The sequence below is a fragment of the Triticum urartu genome, chromosome 3A (genome assembly GCF_056163025.1).
Source record: "Triticum urartu cultivar PI428250 chromosome 3A, HENAU_Tu73, whole genome shotgun sequence".
Classification (NCBI taxonomy): Eukaryota; Viridiplantae; Streptophyta; class Magnoliopsida; order Poales; family Poaceae; genus Triticum; species Triticum urartu.
This window is the reverse complement of record NC_141875.1, coordinates 690,179,995-690,201,544: the sequence shown is the minus strand read 5'-3', so window position 1 is coordinate 690,201,544 and position 21,550 is coordinate 690,179,995. Positions and strand designations below refer to the sequence as shown.

The 21,550-nt window shown below is 49.4% G+C and overlaps 2 protein-coding genes and 1 long non-coding RNA gene across 3 annotated transcripts; 2 read left to right on the top strand and 1 right to left on the bottom strand.

Moving 5' to 3' along the window:
• Window positions 1-529: 529 nt before the first annotated feature.
• On the bottom strand, window positions 530-1,164 carry LOC147981672 (uncharacterized). Its single transcript, XR_015599937.1, has 3 exons — window positions 965-1,164; window positions 734-787; window positions 530-630 (listed from the first exon to the last, which is right to left on the bottom strand). It is a non-coding gene; the product is annotated as an uncharacterized LOC147981672 (long non-coding RNA).
• Window positions 1,165-3,717: 2,553 nt separating this feature from the next.
• Window positions 3,718-5,103, top strand: LOC147981671 (uncharacterized). Its single transcript, XM_087516040.1, has one exon. The coding sequence runs from the start codon at window positions 3,718-3,720 to the stop codon at window positions 5,101-5,103; it is 1,386 nt and encodes a 461-aa protein (XP_087372166.1).
• A 15,027-nt stretch (window positions 5,104-20,130) lies between these two features.
• Window positions 20,131-21,483, top strand: LOC147981670 (uncharacterized). The gene has a single exon (XM_087517185.1). The coding sequence runs from the start codon at window positions 20,131-20,133 to the stop codon at window positions 21,481-21,483; it is 1,353 nt and encodes a 450-aa protein (XP_087373311.1).
• Window positions 21,484-21,550: the final 67 nt, after the last annotated feature.

Here is a 21,550-nt window from a genome sequence, read left to right as displayed (position 1 = left end):
GAGATGTAGATGTAGTTGGGTATGGGTATCCTTCAAATCAATAGAAAGCTTTTATTCACTGCAGTTTGACTAAGGTATTCTATATTTTTAAGCAGGCACAAAGACAAGGAAATGAAAACACACCTGAAGAAACCCATTTACGGAACTTTATCTTTAGCATTCGTTGTTGATGCCTAACGCTGCTATAAGAAGTTGAGACAACCGGAAAGTAACCGCCACCTATTGTGCCACTCATGTTAAGATCGTTCTTAAATTGTGGAAGGCGAAGCATGTTTGTGTCAAAGTGTGTTACACGCACCTACAAACAGCGTGTCTGCAGGGACAGAGGAAGTAGCACGCCCGGCACTAAACGCATCTAAACGAATACAAATCAACGACAATCAGAAAGTTCAAACATAGTGTAAAGGCAGGCGAGCAAGCAAGGAAGACAGATGATGAAACCAAACAAGCACGAACCCTGAAACAGTGCGATTCGCTCTGAGACTCTGTTGCACCGCCGAGCCACAGAACAGTCACGCGCAGCAGCACGATCCGCGGCAGGATCAGTTGAGCTCATATCATGGACATGATCATTTAAGCTCATATCGTGGTCGTGGGCATGATCATTTGAGCTCATATCGTGCGCACCTACTAATAGTACTAAAGGAATTTAATCGTGGGATCCAGTAACAATATGAACAGCATCAGGATCATCATGTGATGGGAAAGGCGTGAAAATTGTGCGTAGGCATACCTGGATGAGAAACACGAGCTAACCCGAGAACCCAATCACCAACGAGCAGGATGCCTAACCAACAAAGCAACACTATTAGAACAGACCAATATTCTGGCGATGCATAAACACAAACAGAAACGTCACCAGATAAAAAGAAAAAAAAGCAGTGATATTACACCTGAATAAGGTGACAAGAACCGCAACAGAATGCCGGACGAAGACGAGTTTCGATGAAACGAAGAGGATTACCACGCGCAGGGTTAGCAAACAAGGATGATCCGCCCACTCACTTCCCCATGATGTGCGAGATGGGAAACACATATGAGAATAAAGCACAAGATGAAAGGAATCTGCAAGCAGCGAACAATAGAGAGAAGGAGGGCAGTGGGTGCCCGAGCCCGGGCCTCCATGCCGGCGGCGCTATGGGGCGGAGGGGAGGCCCCCGATCCAGGAGCGGATCGAGCCACCACCGACCGCGAGACCACGCCTGACCTCGCCGGCGCCGGCTGGTGAACCTCCCTCTTCTCTTTCATTTATCTTTCTCCCTCCTCTCCTTGTTTCTCCCTCTCCCTCCTCTCTCATCTTCTCTCTCCTGCGCTGGTCATCGGGGGAGAGGAGAGAACGAGCAGCTCGAGACGGAGCAAAGTCGGTCGCCTCCATCGGACGAAGAGGAGGGAGCTGTAGCGGCGGCTGGTGGTGGAGGGAGGGTCGAGGAAGAGGGATGAGGAAGGCTGCGGGATCGGAGGAAAAGAGCTTGATTCCCTACCAAGGCAATGTGCCCAATCACAATGACGAACCCCGATTGCTCCTATCTGGGGAGGTGCTACCTAGCGGCATTTTTCCTATCACTTTTTTTTCTTCTTCTCACGCACGGTAACGCAATTGGCCGGGGGCAAAGCTCTTTCCCGATTGGCCTCCCAGAACAGTTCGCCTGCGATGACGTGGCTCACTCCATGGATCGCCATTTACGCGACTGTTAATGGGTTTTATTATAAGGGACTAAATTGTGGTCAAAACTTCATCTTATTTGAGTTCATGGTTAAAACTTGGTTCTAAGAGAGCTTAGACCTGAGTCTAGCCATTGATCACCACGTTGCTATTGTTTTTCTAGAATCGGCTCTTGTACAGTACAAAGACCACCTAGTTCTAAATGAGAGGTGATTAGAAGTGAGCTCCAAACAGACACAAATTGTGAGAGGAAGTCGATGGTGAAGAAATATAATGTTCTGATATGCATGTGTGTACAAAGAGCAAGTGCCAAGAAAAACTTGGAACCACATTTCACTACTTACCGACAAACTGGTGGCTACGGTGTGGCTATATTATGAACTCCAAAGTTTGCTTCTGGAAACAATTATGATTAAACTTAACTCATAGAAATAGTGGGCAATAGCTTTAGTGAGAACTGTCGTCTATTAAGGCAGTCTAAGGCAGCAACTATATTTGCAATTCAGAGATACACTGACACCGCGCCTCCACCCTCTCACAATTCTTCTTCCACCGGGCTTACCATAGTCATTCCTCCTCCGCCACGGGTCGATGGTTGACGAGCGCTTATGACATGGAACCGTGAGATAGGCTCCAGTTGAAGCCGAAAATGGACCCCCCCCCCCCCCCCCCACCCCAACATTTGCATGGCTTTGTGGAAAACGTGCCCTGGTAGTTGATAAGGTTGGAATCACATGATATGGCAATACATTCCTTTGGTATGTTACAAATCTACATTTGGTTTGCTGCAAGCGGACGGGTGACATGCCCCCATGAGTTTGAAGGTCTATTGCAAACTATATACTTCATGTTATCTCTTTTGTGAATTATTCTGCATGTTGTGAGAAGCATTGATTTAAATGTTGTAGCATATGTTGCCAAGAGTGAACCAACCTATGGTTGAATGGTTAGGAGGACTGTGGTATCGCCAGCCCACCAGAGTTTAAGTCCTAGACTTGAGTACTCACATTTTCCTGTATTTATTTCAGACCATCCGGCGATGTGCATTTAGTGGAAGGAGATGTTTCCGTCAACCACGACGGAGTCTGTGGCGATTTCATCAATATGGAAATGATGTGTCGATTCTGTCTCTCGAAGGTGCTTATAGGAGTAATGGTGTATGTGCGTCTGCGTCTGGAACGTGTTAAAAAAAAGCATATGCGAAGCATGATTGTTCTCGGGGACTTTGGTACTTTTTTTTTCTCATGCTACGTCGATTTGGTAGGAATGCATCGATGTTTATGGTATTGTCCTTGGACATGCCATGGAAAAAAAATGATAGTAATGCTAAAGTGAAATCCAACGGTGGATGCGGCGGCCTATCTGGGGCTGGGCGCCTCCGCAAATTAAACGCTCAGCTCTCCTAAAAGAATACTCCTCTCTATCTCTACTCTCTTCACCGGTTTAATTTACTTTCCTTTTGTCTCCACTTAAATATCTTGTTGGCGAAGAAATACCAATCAGAGATCCGGTGAAGATTTGTTTCCCAGTATGAGTACGATTCATCTGATCCCTCTCTCTGTGGCACGCTGTGAAATTAACAGAAAGTGATTCCCGTACGGTGGTCTCTCTCTTGCCAAATTAACAGCAGGAGAATCCCTCTTTTTCCGTAGGCGTAACAAATTCGATCGATCCCTTTCCTTCCTTCACCCGCCATCGTCTCCATCGCGGACTCCCTCCCCTTCCCGCCGCGACGACCCACCACTCGCAGCCGCGCGCGCCACGGACGGAACCCCCGCTCGCATAAACCCTACCGACTCCTACTCGATCTCTACCCCGTCTCGGCGTTGCCGCCGCAGAACGATCCATATAAGGCGGCCCACTCCACCTCTATCTCCTCCACCCACAAGCAAAGCACGGCGTAGCCAAAGCCAAAGCTCCCCACAACACAAGCCAAGCCATAACTCTCGAGCGTAGCGACGCCAAACCCTAGCTAGCTTCTCTTTTGGCTGCCTCCCTTTCTCTCCATCTCTCGTCACTGCTGATCGACCGATCTGGTTTCTTGGTTTCTTTCCATGGCCGGCTCCGGTGATCGCCAGCAGTCGCGGCGCCTGCGCCCCAGCGGGGGCGAGCTCGAGGAGGGCGAGGTCGTCTCCGGGTACTACACGGGCTCCGACACCGACACCGACACCGACGACGAGGCCGCGCGCTACTACCTAAAGCCAGTGCACCGCCAGGACCACCGCCAGGGGATGATGGTCACGGTCGCGCGGCCAGGCCCCGGCCCTGTCCTCGACGACGTGGTCGTTGGCAGTGGCAGCGCCGGGTCAAGGTCAAGATCAAGATCGACTACCCGGGCGTCGTCGCCCACTACCTCGCTCGGCTCCGACGGGACCATCAGCAATGCTGCCGCAGTCACCGCGTTATTCCCGGCCTGTCCCGTCTGCCACAGGCAGTTCCACAGCTCCAAGGCCGTGCACGGCCACATGAGGGTCCACGCGCAGGCGCAGCCCAAGGAGGAGGAGAAGGTGTATGCTATGGTCAGCGCCGCGGACGAGGTGGCCGACTCCGTGGCCGTGTCCATCGCCACTGTCGTCGGGGAACCCAAGATCTCGGATGACCCGATGACGGTGGAGCAGGCGAGCAGCGATCAGGTCGTCCGCAGCAGCAGCAGAAGCAGCAACAGCGCCAGCGTCCAGAAGCCTTGTCAGAGTACTGCTGATCGGTCCATGGCCATCGTTGTGGCAGGGGCAGCACCGCCCACCACCGCTTTATCGGAGGAAGTTGACCTCGCCCCGACGCCTCCTGCACCGCAGCAAGACCCCGACTCACCGCCGGTCGCACGAGCACCAGAGCCAGCCGCCGCCTACCTCCACCGGGCCGCCCCCGCACAGCAGCATGCCTTCGTCCCCCCACCACCGGCCGCGGCACCACTGCATGCCTTCCACGGGCCGCTGCACATCATCGCGCACCGGGACACAGCCGCCCCGCGTGGGTTCTCGTGCAAGGAGTGCAACCGGTGGTTCCCGACGCACCAGGGGCTGGGCGGCCACGCCGCCGGCCACAAGAACCGTCGCATCGCGGCGGAGGCCGCTGCAGCCATAGCCGCGGGGCTCGACCCGATTGACCACGCCGCGGGCGGCCCCAGGCCGGAGAAGCTCCACACCTGCAAGGTCTGCGGCGAAGTTTACAACAGCGGCGTCCGGCTAGGGGGGCACATGAGGAAGCACTACACAGGAAAGCCCATCGTGCCGAGGAAGCGGGCGCGCCTCCTCCTTCCCCCGGACGTCCTCGGGCTCGCGATCCCCGGGCCGGCGCCACAGGCGCCACCGGCCGAGGTGGCGGCTGCGCCGCTGCAGGCGCCGGCGGTGCCGGCAGGCTGCGTGAGGCTCTTCGGCGTCACCATCGTGCCGGAGGCGAAGAAAGAGGAGGAGGAGCCCTGCGTCGACGACAAGCAGTGATCGATAATGCGGCATGCAGTTTGATATCGAAGAGTATGAAAGTATTTTGATGTCAGTACATATTAGTCGTACGTATGAAATTGTTATGAGATTGGTACCATTAGAAGATTTATTAAATCAGAAATATCCAAGGAGATGTCTAAAGTTTTGTGATAATTTTCATCGGTACGTGGAACTTGATAATTGTCTCTTGATTGTACTCTTTGTTCATCAACTTTTATAACGTCCGCTGGCTGTTATACAAGGATGACACACTGCGCACCACACACACGCACATTAACCTTGATCAGCTTTTTTGGAACGAAAAAAGACCAAGGCGTGATGGCAGAAATTTTCTCGGAAACGATCGTAAGAGAAGTACAGAACTCACGCATGATTCTAAAAAAAGAAGTACAGAACTCACGCTCAAACTGGAACTGCATGCATGCACGCAACAAGCCAAATAAATCAACACCAAAAAGTGTCCAGTTCTTTTGTACTCCCTCTGTTTCGTAGTATAAGTCGTTTTAGAGAATCCAGTACAAAATTTCGCAGTTCAAACATTTTCTGCACTTTCCAAAAGTACCCCCGATCGGAGAGGGCTCTCTCGTGCACGTTTCCTCTGTTCCCCCCTCTCTCTTGCCTCGCCTTCCACCTCCTATCCCCATGCCCGCAGCGCCCGCTCCTCGGCGTTATCAATCTCCTCTTCCCCCTTGCTTCCCTCGCCCTCTCCATCCTCGCCCGCCTCCATCACCACCCCTGCGGCGCTCAGCACCAGGCGGAGACAGAGGAGCCCCTGCTCGCGAAGCCGGCGCCAGGCTGATCCCGTGGGAGGAGATTCCTCCACAAGGTCTCGCTCGGGGCGTACTTGGCCCTCACCATCGCGTCGCTCGAGCGGCTTGCGCTGGCATTCTTGCTCCTCCCTAGTTTTAAGTTTACTAATTTTATCGCCCATTGCTATTAAGTTTTGGTCGTGGAAAATTAGCAAAAACTTTTTAAAAAGTAAACACATATTGACAATTGGTCTTATTTCAAAGTCCTTGTCACAAAGAACACAAATATGCAAACAAAACTTAATTAGGATTTTCATTTCAAAAGATAATTTATGCTCCTCATCCGCAGCAAAGCCACCTCCTTCAGGTAAGCCCCCTCCTCCCTATCCCTCCTCTCTTGCACATCTGATTTGTGTTCGATTCTGAAATCCATGCACTGGTGTATGTAATCTGGGTAGGAGCAAATGCATCGACCACTTCTGCCTCGAATAGTTGGAGCACAAGGTCGAGGAGCATCCTCAACGCACCAATGTCCGGGCCATCCTCCGCAGCCACAGCATCAACCTCCACGACGAAGGAGACCATATGTGCGTCTAACTCTGCCTCTGCCCATGTCATCTCTGTGCTGCTGCGATTTGCAATATCTTGTTAGTAGTACACTGCATCCCAAGTTAGTAGTAGTACAATGCAGAAATATCGAGTACGACATGATGTTCAGTGTTGCTAGTGTGCTAGTTCTCATACCACATCTAGAACAAAAACATATTGAAATTTAAGGGTGAAATGAAAACGTATGGGACATGGGATGGGGGGAGCATGCTATTATTTGACATTATGCATGCATGCATGGGGCCCCCTAAAAGTAGTCCGTGGCGCCATGCATGTAAAGAAGATAAGCATACATGCATTGCAATCTTCAACCAAACGGACACTAGTGCAGAACCGGGCAATAGCACCGGTTCGTAAGGCCCTTTAGTGCTGGTTAGGTAACCGGCACTAAAGTTTGGCCACTAAAGCCCCCCCCCCCCTTTAGTATCGGTTCAGCACGAACCGGTGCTAAAGAGCAACCACGTGGCACGAGTCAGCTCCGGAGGCCGGAAGCCCTTTAGTACTGGTTGGTAACACCAACCGGTACTAAAATGTTTGGGGGGTTTTTTGGTTTTATGATTTCTTTTTCATTTAATTTTGTGTTTTCCATTTTAATTCTTTTTCGTTTGCTGGTATTTTACGGTACTACATATTGTACACGTTATGCATATATATGTATATATATATATATAGAGAGAGAGAGAGAATTTCTAGTAGAACCAATCATATATATATCATCAATGTCTTTCAAACCACCATATTAATTTACACATACACACATGTATAGCTATATACAATTTCTCCTACATATGCATGTTGCCTTCGGAGCCAGTGGCATTAGCCTAATTGGTGCCTTCGGATCACGATGACAATTGGAAGTGGTTCATGACCTGGTCGATGGGGGCGGTAGCGGGTAATAGTATTCTCCCTTCGGATTTATGACCTGGTCGAGCAAAAATCCCGCTATTTCCTCTTGAAGTGCTTCTACGCGCTCCGTTTCTAGAAGCTTGTCCCGCACCTCTTTGAACTATTAAGAAGGAGATTAATATGCATGTGTATTAGTTGTGTGACTAGATATCGATAATGGTGTAAAAATTGTGAATAGTGTTCTGACAAGCGTACCCATTCCTGTCTTTGAGATCTGCTCCTTTCGGACGCCATCATGTGAATGTTCTCGCAAACGCAGAATGCACACAGATCAGTCCCCTGCGCCTGCTTCAGGGCCTTTATTATGAGAATGGAATTTAATTTGATCAGATAATAATTAATCAAGCATGATAATTAAAGAGATGGCAGCTAGCTAGCTAGCTAGTACTACTTAATTACTTACCTTGGGTCGAAACCATTTCAGCTGTCGTTTCCATTCGCCTTCCGTGACGCTGATGAACCTTGCCCAAGCCCTGCCCACCGACAAAAAAAATGAATAAATGGGTTATTAAATAGTTCATATCATGAAATGACGAACTAAATAGGCTGAGATATATAGTTAATAATGATTGAAATTACCTGTTGACTATCGCAAACAAGATATTATAGTCACTATTTGCTTTGAGTAGCGAGTCCAGTATTTCAACTGTTCCGGCGTCAACTTTAATGATACACAAGATCCAGTGAAATCTGCATGCACACACGTTTGCATGTCTTAATTAAGCGGGCATATGTAAGCAAAAATATGTAGCTAGCTAGTAGGCAAAAACAGAGAATCTGTAGTACAAGAAAGTGTGACTCACTGAAAGTTGTAAGGAAGTAGTATATCTTCATTGTATTTGAGGCGCTTCAAGAACTCTAGCATGCTGTCCTCTACCTACTTTTCATGATGCTTGTTTATTTTCCATGTGTATTCATTAACGGTGTTTGGGTCAATGAACCCAACACTACTAGGAAAAGGCCTACTAATGGCGCACCTAATTTGGCCATTAATGGCGCATTAGTGGTGCGCCATTAGTATCTGGTATACAGTATGCCTCCCATGGGGCCATGTATACCTAGGTGCTTTGGCATACTAATGGCGCACAACAACAAGATGTGCCATTAGTAACTTCGGCATACTAATGGCGCACTGTTTAATGATGCGCCATTAGTATCCTTTGGCATACTAATGGCGCACTGTGATGTGATGCGCCATTAGTATGAATATTAGGTTTTTTATTTTTTTTAATTTTCTGTTTTTTGCACAGGTTACAAAATGTATAATTGTCTGGATGCGCCATTAGTATGTTTGGACAGACGCACTAGTTCAAAAAAAATTCGATACTAATGGCGCACCCTGGGCCAGGTGCGCCATTAGTAGTTTCAGCTCTAATGACGTATCAGAAGGTGGTGCGCCATTAGTATATACTAATGGCGCACCGCTTGTCTGGTGCGCCATTAGTGTCAAGCCCATCCATAGCCCTTTTTTAGTAGTGCAATGCCATAGCGTCCACCTTTTCTCATTTCATACATCTTCATCCTGCATAATACCACAGAAAAGAATATAGTCAGGATAATTACAGGTAATGATTGATCAAAAGGATCACTACAGCTAGCTTGAGACTTAAATTACAGAAAGAAATCACTTACAGACAATAGCAACTGACGATAGATTTGTCGAGTGCGTCTTGATTGTATAACTGAAACAGTTCAGAATACTCAACGGCCACAGTTTTCTCATGGTAGTAATGATCCTTCTTGACATACACCATGAGGGACTCTCGATCGGATCTCTTGGTAATGTCCATGTACCATTGATGCAATTCATACATTCCCGTTGGGAGCTTCTTGACATCTTCTGGCTTGACCAAAGGTTGGCCCCGGACATATTTCCGTTTTATTTCCTCCTCTGTAATCACAGGCATGTCCTCGATCTCGAGGAGTTGTCCAACAGTGATCTTGAGTTCTTCAGCCTGCATTATATGCTCCTGGGTTATTACCACATCGCCCACCTCGGGAACGTAAACTGTTTGGCCACAATAATATTGGGCGCGCGTACTGTCACGTGTTGTTGGCGGCACAACAAACAGGGGGATCGATTGCGCCGCCTGTTCTCCCAGCTGGGCAACGGTTTTCCAGCATTTTTGACAGCTGCTTGTTGTTTGCTCGAGCTCGAGCTCGCCTCCTTCTGTAGACGTTGTCGATGTAACTTCCTGATGTGGCGCTCATAGTCTGTGTCAACAGGCTTAGGAGCTGGTGGTTGAGCCATACGAATGAAGTGGTCAACTACTTCCACAGGCACTTTCTCCCTTGGCGGCGGTGGCGGTTTCGGTCCAAAATGGGCGTCGACTTCTGCCCGCACTATGGCATTGGTTTGCTCCTCGGTCCTGTCGTAAGCCCTCACAGGAAGAGGAGTAGTGAGGTTTGGACCATATTTATATCGCTTGCCTCCGCCTGTACTTCCTGTACTATGACCTCGACTGGTACCGCTACGCACCATAGCTGCGGGGTGTCTCTTCTGCGATTGCTGAGGCGGCGGAGACGGCTGACGGGGCTGAGTTGGACAAGGAGGAGTGGCCTGAAGCTGTGCCGGACTTGGAGGAGGAGTGGCCTGAGGTTGTGCCGGACTTGGAGGAGGAGTGGACGTCTGACGATGTGTCGGACTTGGAGGAGGAGTGGCCTGACACTTTGCCGGACTTGGAGGAGGAGGAGTGGCCTCACGCGTTGGTGGACTTGGAGCGGGAGTCTGCTGACTCGGTCGCGGACTTCGACGAGGAGTCGGGTGACGCGGTGTCGGTGGCCTTCGAAAGATGATGCAATCCTTTCTTCATAGGATGACATGATGTATGGCCTCTCCCAATGTGTGCTCGTCGTCACCTCCAGGAATGTCAAGCTGTAGCTCCGAATATGGGTCCACCACCTCATCAACCAAGACACGAGCATAGCCCGCTGGAATCGGGTTGCAATGGAAGGTTGCCTCGGGGGAATTTGAAAAAGCAACGGCGTCCGCCACCTTCATGAATATGTTCTTCATTTTGAAGTGTAGCTCGCAGTTAGTGTTCTCCGTGATGTCATCCACGGGGTATCTATCCAGCACTGCGTCGCCCGGGGCGGAACCCACGCTGCTTCTCGGCATGGATGGGGCGGTGCTATCCAATGCTGGATCATCTGCTAGCTGCTGCAGATGCTGAGACCCCCTTTGCTGGCTAAGTGAGTCGATCTGCTCCTGCTGCCGCTGGAATTTAACTGCCAATTCCGCTTGACTTGCTTCTAGGCCTTGAAGGCGTTCATAGTCCCGCTTCCTCTGCTCCTCCTCCATCTTCCTCTTCTTCTCCTCCGCAATCTTCTTTCTCGCACGGGTTCTGTAGTCGGCGTTCCAGTCCGAAAACCCCTCATACCACGGAATAGCGCCCTTGCCTCGTGTTCTTCCCGGGTGTTCAGGATTTCCCAGGGCACGCGTAAGCTCGTCGTTCTCTCTGTTGGGCTGGAACACCCCCGATCGAGCCTCTTCTATTGCAACAAGTATCGCATCGTCGGCTCCGTTCAGACATGCCTTCGTCGAAACATTGCCTGTCATCGGGTCCAACTCCCCCCCATGCGCATAGAACCAAGTCCTGCACCTGGGGGGCCAGCTCTTAGTAACCGGAGTGACACCTGCATCCTCCATCTCTTTCTCAGACTTATCCCACTTAGGCATTGCCACCGCGTAGCCACCTGGCCCCAGCTTATGGAACTTATCCTTTTTTCGGCATTCTTCTTGTTTATTCTCGACCGTTTTTTAGCTAATTCTGAATCCTTGAATTTCACGAAATCGTCCCAATGAGCACTTTGATTCTCTAGTATCCCCTCGAATACTGGAGTCTTCCTTCCTCCCTTGACGTACTTCTCCCACGTCGTTCTCTTGTGGTTCTTGAATGCAACCGCCATCTTCCTAAAAGCAGCGTCCTTGACTTTCTGCACATCTGCTTCTGTGAAATGATCTGGTAGGGTGAAATGTTCCATGAGAGTATCCCAAAGCAGTTTTTTTATTCTCGTCGACAAAAGTAACATTTGGACGTGGCTTTGCTGGCTTTCTCCATTCTTGAAGGGAGATCGGGAGTTGGTCCTTCACAAGAACTCTGCACTGACGAAGGAACTTGTCCGCAATCTTCTTAGGCGCTAATGGTTCGCCATTAGGTTTGACTGCCTCGATATTGTACTTTACGCCCTCCTTCAACTTTTTTGTTCGGGCCTCGTTTCGTCCTTTTGCCTGAAGATTTGCTCGATCCGGATGGCTGAAAGAAGAAAGATCGATTCGTTAATATATCTTCAACTCATTTAAAACATGCGATGATCACCAGATTCCTGCTTATATAAATATATATACCTCGTTGTCGTAGTTCATGACTTCATCAATTCGGTCGTCGCGATCGAATATCATATCACCCTCTCCGGTGTTGTTTAGAAATTCGGAGCCATCAAAATCTTCTTCATTCTGATCATCATCTGGCCCGCGTATGATATCGAACATGGCCTGTTCTCTCTCTCTGTCGGTATTGTCCGCCATAGCTTTTATTTAACTATGCCAAAAGAAATATAAAACAATTTAGTATAATCTCGAATAACAGATATAATCTCGAATACATCGTCTCGAATAATAGATATAGTCTCGAATACATCGTCTTGAATAATAGATTTAATCTCAAATACATCGTCTCGAATAATATATAATATTAAATAGTACATCACTGGCTAGGCGGTGGACACCCAAAGAGAAGGAACCCTCACAGGATCATAGCTGAAGTGAGATCCCTGAAGAAACTGCCAGGTATTGGAGAACCTGCCGCCCTCTAACGCAACCATGTAGCGATGGACGTGCTCGTCCTCCTCCCTGACACGACGACGTACCACCTCCGGCAAGGCCGGCTCCCTCCGCACCGAAACTGGCCCACGCGAACGCCACCAAACGAGATCAGGGTCGACGACGGGACCCGGGGCCGGGTTCCTCATCAAGCGGCGCGCCCCTCCAGGCAGCACCTCCCAGTGCCAGCCCGGCGGAGCCCAGTCCCGGACATGGGTCAGCTGGACGTCGTCGCGGACGTGTCGACGGCGAGGATGCGGGCCGGGCATCGTCGACAACAAATACTAGCTATATGCCCACAAAAAGTAACATTTTTTTAATGATTGGATTTTGATAACTAAAATTTCTATCATTTCTATAACATTTCTAACAATGCTATATATAACTAACATTTCTATAACATTTCTAATATTTCTATAACTAAAAAAAAGAAAATTTTCTAACTTTTTTATAACTATTTCTATAACTAAAAAACAGAAAAATTTCTAACAATTCTAACTTTTTTATAACTATTTCTATAACTAAAAAACAAAAAAAAATCTAACAATTCTAACTTTTTTATAACTATTTCTATAACTAAAAAAACAGAAAAAATTCTAACAATTCTAACATTTCTAACAATTCTAACATTTCTAACTATTCTAACAATTCTAACATTTCTAACTATTTCTAAAAAACAGAAAAATGTCTAACAATTTCTAAAAAACAGAAAAATCTATAACTAAAAATGTATGTGTGTGTGCGCGCTCACCGGCCGGCGAGGCGAGAGGCGACGGGGGGCGCGCGGCGACGGGGACGGCGACGGGCGCGGCGACGACGGGGCGGCGACGACGGGGACGGGGACGTACGGGCCGGGGCGGCGACGACGACGGGGACGGTGACGACGCGGCCGGGACGGGGCGGCAGTGACGACGGGGACGACGGGGACGGGACGACGGGGCGGCGACGACGGGAACGGGGCGGCGACGGGCCGGGGCGGCGACGAGGGATATGGAGACGACGGGGGCGGCGGGCGACGGTGCAGAGGAGAAGAAGCAGAGGTAGAGATGAGAAACTGACGAAATTTTGAAGTGTTCTCTTATATAGAACCCACCTTTAGTACCGGTTGGAGCCACCAACCGGTACTAAAGGTCTGTTTTGGCTAGCCCAAGCGACGGGAAGCGACCCCCTTTAGTACCGGTTGGTGGCTCCAACCGGTACTAAAGGCCCCCCCTTTAGTACCGGTTGGTGCCATGACCCGGTACTGAAGGGTGTGCGCTGCCAGGCGAGGGGCACAAAAGTTTTGTCCCACCTCGCTAGCCGAGGGGCACTCGCACCTGCTTATAAGCCCCGTCGTCGCTGCTGTCTCGAGCTTCTCTCTTAAGCAGGCCTTCTGGGCCTACCTCTTCTGCGATGCCTTGTTGGGCCTACTGGGCTAGCGGGCCTGCATCCTGGCCCAACTTGAATTTGGGTTTCTAGTCGTATGCAGGCCGCTGTGGCCCAGTAGGTGGGCATTTTTTTCTTATTTTTTTTGCTTTATCCATTTTTTACACAAAGTGCATCCAGTTTTTGCGGTAACCCTCTCTACTTTTTTGCACATGCTATGTGGGTGAAATTATGATACCATGCCAACTTTCAACCTTTTCTGAATTCATTTGAAATGCTTTTCAATTTCAGGGTCATTTAGCTGAAAAAATTAATAAATGCATGAAAGAATTTGCTTGCACATAAAATTTCTTCGCGTTTCAAATGCCAAAACACATAACTAGCTACCCTAACTATTATAGAGATTCCCTCCTGTGTGTGAAACACAGAAGAAAGTGATGATAGTTAAGCCGATCACATCCCAGATCTTTGGGTGTGAAACTTTTTCTTCGCGTGTGTCCCTTTGTGTCGTAGCCATGAAAAATCTTCATCATTTAACGGTATGCTCGGGTCAATATTCACTGTGAATGGAGCAATTTCATCAAAATTTTCATAATCTTCTGACTTGTCTGTCTTGTCATCCACTCCCACGATGTTTCTTTTCCCAGAAAGAACTATGTGCCGCTTTGGCTCATCGTACGATGCATTCGCTTCCTTATCTTTCCTTTTTCTTGGCTTGGTAGACATGTCCTTCACATAGAAAACCTGTGCCACATCATTGGCTAGGACGAATGGTTCGTCTGCATACGCAAGATTGTTGAGATCCACTGTTGTCATTCCGTACTGTGGGTCTTCCGTTACCCCGCCTCGTGTCATATTGACCCATTTGCACCGAAACAAAGGGACCTTCAAACCACGTCGATAGTCAAGTTCCCATATGTCCTGTATATAACCATAATATGTTTCCTTTCCCGTCTTGGTTTCTGCATCAAAGAGGACACCACTGTTTTGGTTGGTGCTCTTCTTATCTTGGGCGATCATGTAAAATGTATTATCATTTATCTCGTACCCTTTGAAAGTCATTATATTCGAAGATGGTAACTGGGACAGCAAGTACAGGCCATCTTCAATAGAGGTGTCATGCATGGTACGTGCTTGCAACCAGCTGGCGAAACTCCTGGTTTGTTCACGTGTAATCCAGTCATCAGACCGCTCCGGGTGTTTGGAGCGTAACAAATTCTTGTGTTCATCCATATACGGAGCCACCAAGGCGGAATTCTGTAGAACTGTGTAGTGTGCTTCAGTGAGAGAATGTCCGTCCATACATATTATTTGTTTCCCTCCTAGCGTGCCTTTTCCATCCAGTCTGCCCTTATGCCGCGATTCAGGAACACCAATCGGCTTAAGGTCAGGAATAAAGTGAATACAAAACTCAATGACCTCCTCATTTTGACGGCCCTTGGAGATGCTTCCTTCTGGCCTAGCACGATTATGAACATATTTCTTTAAGACTCCCATGAACCTCTCAAAGGGGAACATATTGTGTAGAAATACAGGACCCAAAACGTTAATCTCTTCGCATAGGTGAACTAGGACGTGCGTCATGATGTTGAAGAAGGATGGTGGGAACACCAACTCGAAACTAACAAGACATTGCACCAAATCATTCTGTAACCTTGGTATGATTTCTGGATCGATTACCTTCTGAGAGATTGTATTGAGAAATGCACATAGCTTCACAATGGCTAATCGAACGTTTTCCGGTAGAAGCCCCCTCAATGCAACCGGAAGCAGTTGCGTCGTAATCACGTGGCAGTCATGAGACTTTAGGTTCTGGAACTTTTTCTCTGCCATGTTTATTATTCCCTTTATATTCGACGAGAAGCCAGACGGTACCTTAATACTGAGCAGGCATTCAAAGAAGATTTCCTTCTCTTCTTGGTAAGAGCGTAGCTTGCATGACCCTGATGTATGCCGTATTTTTCGTGCATACGTTGCTGGTCCTCCCGTGCCTCAGGTGTATCTTTTGTCTTCCCATACACGCCCAAGAAGCCAAGCAGGGTCACACAAAGATTCTTCGTCACGTGCATCACGTCGATTGCGGAGCGGACCTCGAGGTCTTTCCAATAGGGCAGGTCCCAAAATATAGATTTCTTCTTCCACATGGGTGCGCGTCCGTCAGCGTCATTCGGAACAGGTTGTCCACCAGGACCCTTTCCAAATACCACCTTCAAATCCTTGACCATATCATGTACATCAGCACCAGTACGGTGGCGAGGCTTCATCCGGTGATCCGCCTCACCTTTGAAATGCTTGCCTTTCTTTCTTACGGGATGCCTGCTCGGAAGAAATCGACGATGTCCCAGGTACACATTCTTATTAGCCAAATATATACTGTCGGTATCTTCCAAACAGTGCGTGCATGCGCGGTATCCCTTGTTTGTCTGTCCTGAAAGGTTACTGAGAGCAGGCCAATCATTGATGGTCACGAACAGCAACGCCTTTATGTCAAATTCTTCCCCTATGTGCTCATCCCACGCACGTACACCTGTTCCATTCCACAGTTGTAAGAGTTCTTCAACTAATGGCCTTAGGTACACATCAATGTCGTTGCCGGGTTGCTTAGGGCCTTGGATGAGCACTGGCATCATAATGAACTTCCGCTTCATGCACAACCAAGGAGGAAGGTTATACAAACATAGAGTCACAGGCCAGGTGCTATGGTTGCTGCTCTGCTCCCCAAAAGGATTAATGCCATCTGCGCTTAGACCAAACCATACGCTCCTTGCGTCATTTGCAAACCCTTTCCCGTACTTTTTTTCGATTTTTCTCCACTGCGACCCGTCAGCGGGTACTCTCAACTTTTCGTCTTTCTTACGGTCTTCTCTGTGCCATCGCATCGCCTTGGCATGCTCTTTGTTTTGGAACAAACATTTCAACCGTGGTATTATAGGAGCATACCACATCACCTTGGCAGGAATCTTCTTCCTGGGGCGCCGGCCCTCGACATCACCAGGGTCATCGCGGCTGATCTTATAGCGCCATGCACCACATACCGGGCAAGCTTTCAAATCCTCATACTCACCGCGGTAGAGGATGCAATCATTAGGGCATGCATGTATCTTCTTCACCTCTAACCCTAGAGGGCAGACAGCCTTCTTTGCTTCGTACGTACTCTCGGGCAATTCGTTGTCCTTTGGAAGCATATCCTTTATCATTACCAGCAACTTTCCAAATCCCTTGTCAGATACACCATTCTCTGCCTTCCATTATAGCAATTCCAATGTGGTGCCCAGCTTTTTCTTGTCACCTACGCAATTCGGGTACAACAATTTTTTGTGATCCTCTAACATGCGCTGCAAGTTCTTCTTCTCCAAATCACTTGCGCAGTTTCTCTTTGCATCGACAATGGCCCGACCTAGATCATCAACGGGCTCATCTGATGCCTCTTCTTCAGCTTCTTCCCGCATTGCCAGCTCAGCTTCTTCCCGCATTATCGGCTCAGCTTCTTCCCCCATTGTTGTATCATCGTATTCAGGGAACCCATGGCCAGGATAGCTGTCGTAGTCCTCTTCTTCTTCATTGTCTTCCATCATAACCCCTCTTCTCCGTGCTTGGTCCAAACATTATAGTGGGGCATGAAACCGGACTTAAATAGGTGGACGTGAATGGTTCTTGACGTAGAGTAATTGTGACCATTCTTACAGCGAGCACATGGACAAGGCATAAAACCATCCGCCTGCTTGTTTGCCTCAGCCGTAAGCAGAAAAATATGCACGCCCTCAACGAACTGGGGAGAGCATCGGTCATCGTACATCCATTGCCGGCTCATCTTCATTACACAACACCGAATAGACCAAATTAATACAAGTTCATACAACACTTAAATGCAACAAACAAATAACTCTCTAGCTAAAGCATTTAAATGCAACAACAAATACGATCAAGATCGCAACTAAGGTAACAATGGATCCAACAGCATAATGATACCAAGCCTCACTATCGATGGCATATTTTCTAATTTTTCTAATCTTCAAGCGCATTTTCTCCATCTTGATCTTGTGATCATCGACGACATCGGCAACATGCAACTCCAATTCCATCTTCTCCCCCTCAATTCTTTTCAATTTTTCTTTCAAGTACTCGTTTTCTCTTTCAACTAAATTTAACCTCTCGACAATAGGGTCGGTTAGAATTTCGGGTTCACATTCCTCCTAGAAAAAATTGCATATAAATCAAATACTAGCACACACATATATATATATCCTCCCAAATTACTAAACTCACAAATTAATCACTATATAAAGCATTGCAAGAGCTAATCTAGCAATGAGAGATGAAAGGACAAAGTTGCTAACCTTTGTGATCATTTGAATGGATGGGGGCCTTCAAATCTTGACAAATTTTGGGCAAAATGTGTGATGAGCTCGAGAGAAAGAGGGGAAGAATAGAGAGGAGAGGGGAAAGGGGAAGAACAGAGCGAGCTCGGGTGGACGAAGGGTTTATGTAGGACGACCTTTAGTACCGGTTCGTGCCAAGAACCGGTACTAAAGGGGCTGGATGGGCCCCAGTCTGACAACATCCTGCCACCACTCTCATTAGTACCGGTTCGTGGCACGAACCGGTGCTAAAGGTTCACCACGAACCGGTACTAATGAAAGCGCCCCGGCTAGCCGTTGGAACCGGCACTAATGTATACATTAGTGCCGGCTCAAATACAAACCGGCACTAATGTGCTTCACGTTTGACCCTTTTTCTACTAGTGGGAGGGCTGAGATCAAGCTTTTAAATCTAGGCCGATATGATTGATATATAGGCTGATATATTAGTTTTGAGGCTCTACCGATATGAACATAACATATCATTTTGTAAATATTATTTTCACACATATCTTGTGACATGGACCGAAATATCGACCGTATGACCGATATCTGACCTGATATGCCTGCAAACATAGACCAGTACGTCGATGAACACAATTATTTGTCATAAAGGGGTGAAAAATGGATCATATATTTACAACTCCGTAGAACACATATATAATGCATTATCCTTAATCTTAGAGCGAGGATTTTGTGAATCAATCTTAAACAGTTATCCTCTCACAACTCCCCTCCCACCATCCTATGTTTTTCATCCGCCCTTGGTCTGCCCTTGGTTGAAGGTTGTCGAGGTTATGTTGTGGATCAATGGAGTAGCTGGAGTTGGACTGAAAAGGGACCCCCCCCCCCTCCATGTTGGTTGGCTTTGGGGAAACGTTACCCGCGGGTGGATAGGCCCGGTTGGGATCCCGCGATTTGTCTTTCATCCCTTCAATATGTCACAAAACCACATTTGCTTCACTGCATACACACACGACATGCCCCGACTGAGTCCAAAGGCCTGCTACAAATATTGTGCTCATGCTGCAAAATATTCTTCACGTTATATTTTTCAGGAATTATTTTGTTTATTGTTGGAAACATTGATTTACATGTTGCAGCATATTTTTACAAGTGGTCAGCTTGGTAAGCTACCAACAAAAAATTAGCATATATGTTGCCATGCATGATTCTTCTCGGGCCTTCATTAGGAGATTGGTTAGTACATTTATTTACAGGAAGTAAATAATGCTACAGTATTGATTTGTTTGGACTGCTTCGATGTTTTTGGTATGTGCTTTATCATGCCAGGAAAAAAAAAAGATACCATCTAGACTCCTCTCTCGTTCTCAAAAAAAAAAAGACTCCTCTCTCCATCTCTTCTCTCTTCACCGGTTTAATTAACTTTCCTTTCCTTCCACTAGTATACTACCTTGTTGGCAAAGAAATATCGATCAGATCCGGCCAAGATTCGTTTCCATATACGAAACTGCTATCTCTTCTCCCGCTCAAAGAAAAAAAAAGAACTGCTAACTCCTCTCTCTCTCTCCCTCCCCCCTCTCTCTCTCTCTGCCACGCTGTCAAATTAACAGAAAATAACCCGCAAAAAAAGATTAACAGAAGGTGATCACGTCTAAACTGCACGGTACGGTAGTCTCTCTCTCTCTCTTAAATTAACAGCAGGTGATCCCGTTTAAACCGCACGATACTCTCTCTCTCTCTACCGTACTGTCAAACCATTTAAACCGCGCGGAAGTCTCTCTCTCTCCCTCTATCTCTCTGCCACGCTGTGCTGTCAAATTAATTAACAGCAGGTGAATCCCCTTTAAACCGCGTAACAAACTGGATCCATCCCAGCCCCGCCACCCATCGTCTCCGAAGCAGACTCCCGTCCGCTTCCCGCCGCGATCCCCCGCTCGCAGCCGCGCGCGCCACGGAACCCCCGCTCGCATAAACCCTACCGACTCCAACTCTATCTCTACTTCTCCACCCCGTCTCGGCCGCGCCTTGCCGCCGCACAACGGAGCTACCCCTCACCCAAGCCCTCGCTCTCCATATAAGGCACCCCACTTTCCCTCTATCTCCCTCCACCCACAAGCGAAGCGCAGACCCCACAAGGCCACAACACAAGCCAAGCCCTAAAATCTCGAGCGGAGCGTGCGATTCCAAAACCCTAGCTTCTCGCTCTCTCTCCTCGCTGCCAGTCGATCGATCTACGATCTGGTTTCCTTCCATGGCCGGCTCCGCGGATGATGATCGCCCGGCCCAGCCGCCGCGCCGGCGCCGGGACATCGAGGAGGGCGAGGTCGCCTCCGGCTACTACACGGGCTCCGACACCGACACCGACGACGAGGACGCGCGCTACTTCCTCCATCCACTGCCCCTCAACGACCACCGCCAGCACCAGATGGTCACGGTCGCCCGCCCCGGCCCCGGCCCTGTCCCGGAGGACGTGGTCAGCGCCGGGTCAAGAAGATCAAGATCGACTACCCGGCGCTCGTCGCCGTCGTCCTCGCTCGGCTCCGACGGGACCATCAGAGACGACGGCCACGCCGGCGGCGACACTGCTGCCGCCACCGCGTTATTCCCGGCCTGCCCCGTCTGCCACAGGCAGTTCCACAGCTCCAAGGCCGTCCATGGCCACATGAGGGTCCACGCGCAGGCCCAGCCCAAGGAGGAGGCGAAGGCGTCTGCTACGGTCAGCGCCGTGGACGAGGCGGCTGACTCCGTGTCCGTGTCCATAGCCTATGTCGTCGAGGAGCCCAAGACCCCGGACGACCCGATGACCGTGGAGGTGCCGAGCAGCGATCAGCTCCTCGCCGGCAGCGGCAGCGGCAGCAGCAGGAGGTCCAGCAGCGTGGAGCCCACTCAGAGTGCTGCTGATCTTTCCATGGCCATCGTGGTGGCAGAGGCAGCAGCACCCGCCGCTGCACCCAATCAAGTCGACATCGCCCCAACGCCTCCTGCACATCGGCAAGACCCCGTCCCACCGCCGGTCGCACCAGCACCAGAGCCAGCCGCCGTCTACCTCCACCCGCCCGCCGCCGCACAGCAGCATGCTGCCGCTGTCCCACCGCTGGCCTTCCACTGGCCGCTGCACCAGGACCCGGCCGCCCCGCGTGGATTCTCGTGCAAGGAGTGCAACCGGTGGTTCGAGACGCACCAGGGGCTGGGCGGACACGTCGCCGGCCACAAGAACCGGAGGATCGCGGCGGCCGCCGCTGCAGCCATAGCAGCGGGGGTCGACCCCATAGCAGCGGGCGCGCCTAGGCCGGAGAAGCTCCACACCTGCAAGGTCTGCGGCGAAGTGTACACCAGCGGCGTCCAGCTAGGTGGGCACATGAGGAAGCACTACACGGGCAAGCCCATCGTGCCGAGGAAACGGGCGCGCCTCCTCTTACCCCCGGACGTCATCGGGGTCGCGATCCCCGGGCTGTCGCCTGCCATGGAAGCGCCCGTTGTGGCGCCGGCGGTGCAGCCCCCGCAAGTGCCGGTGGTGCCGGCGGGATGCCTGAGGCTCTTCGGCGTGACCATCATGCAGGAGGCGAAGAAAGAGGAGGAAGCCCCCGTCGACGAGAAGCAGTGATCGATGATACAGCAAGCATGCAGATTGATAGAGAGTATTCTGATGTGCTACGATCGTGGTATTAACA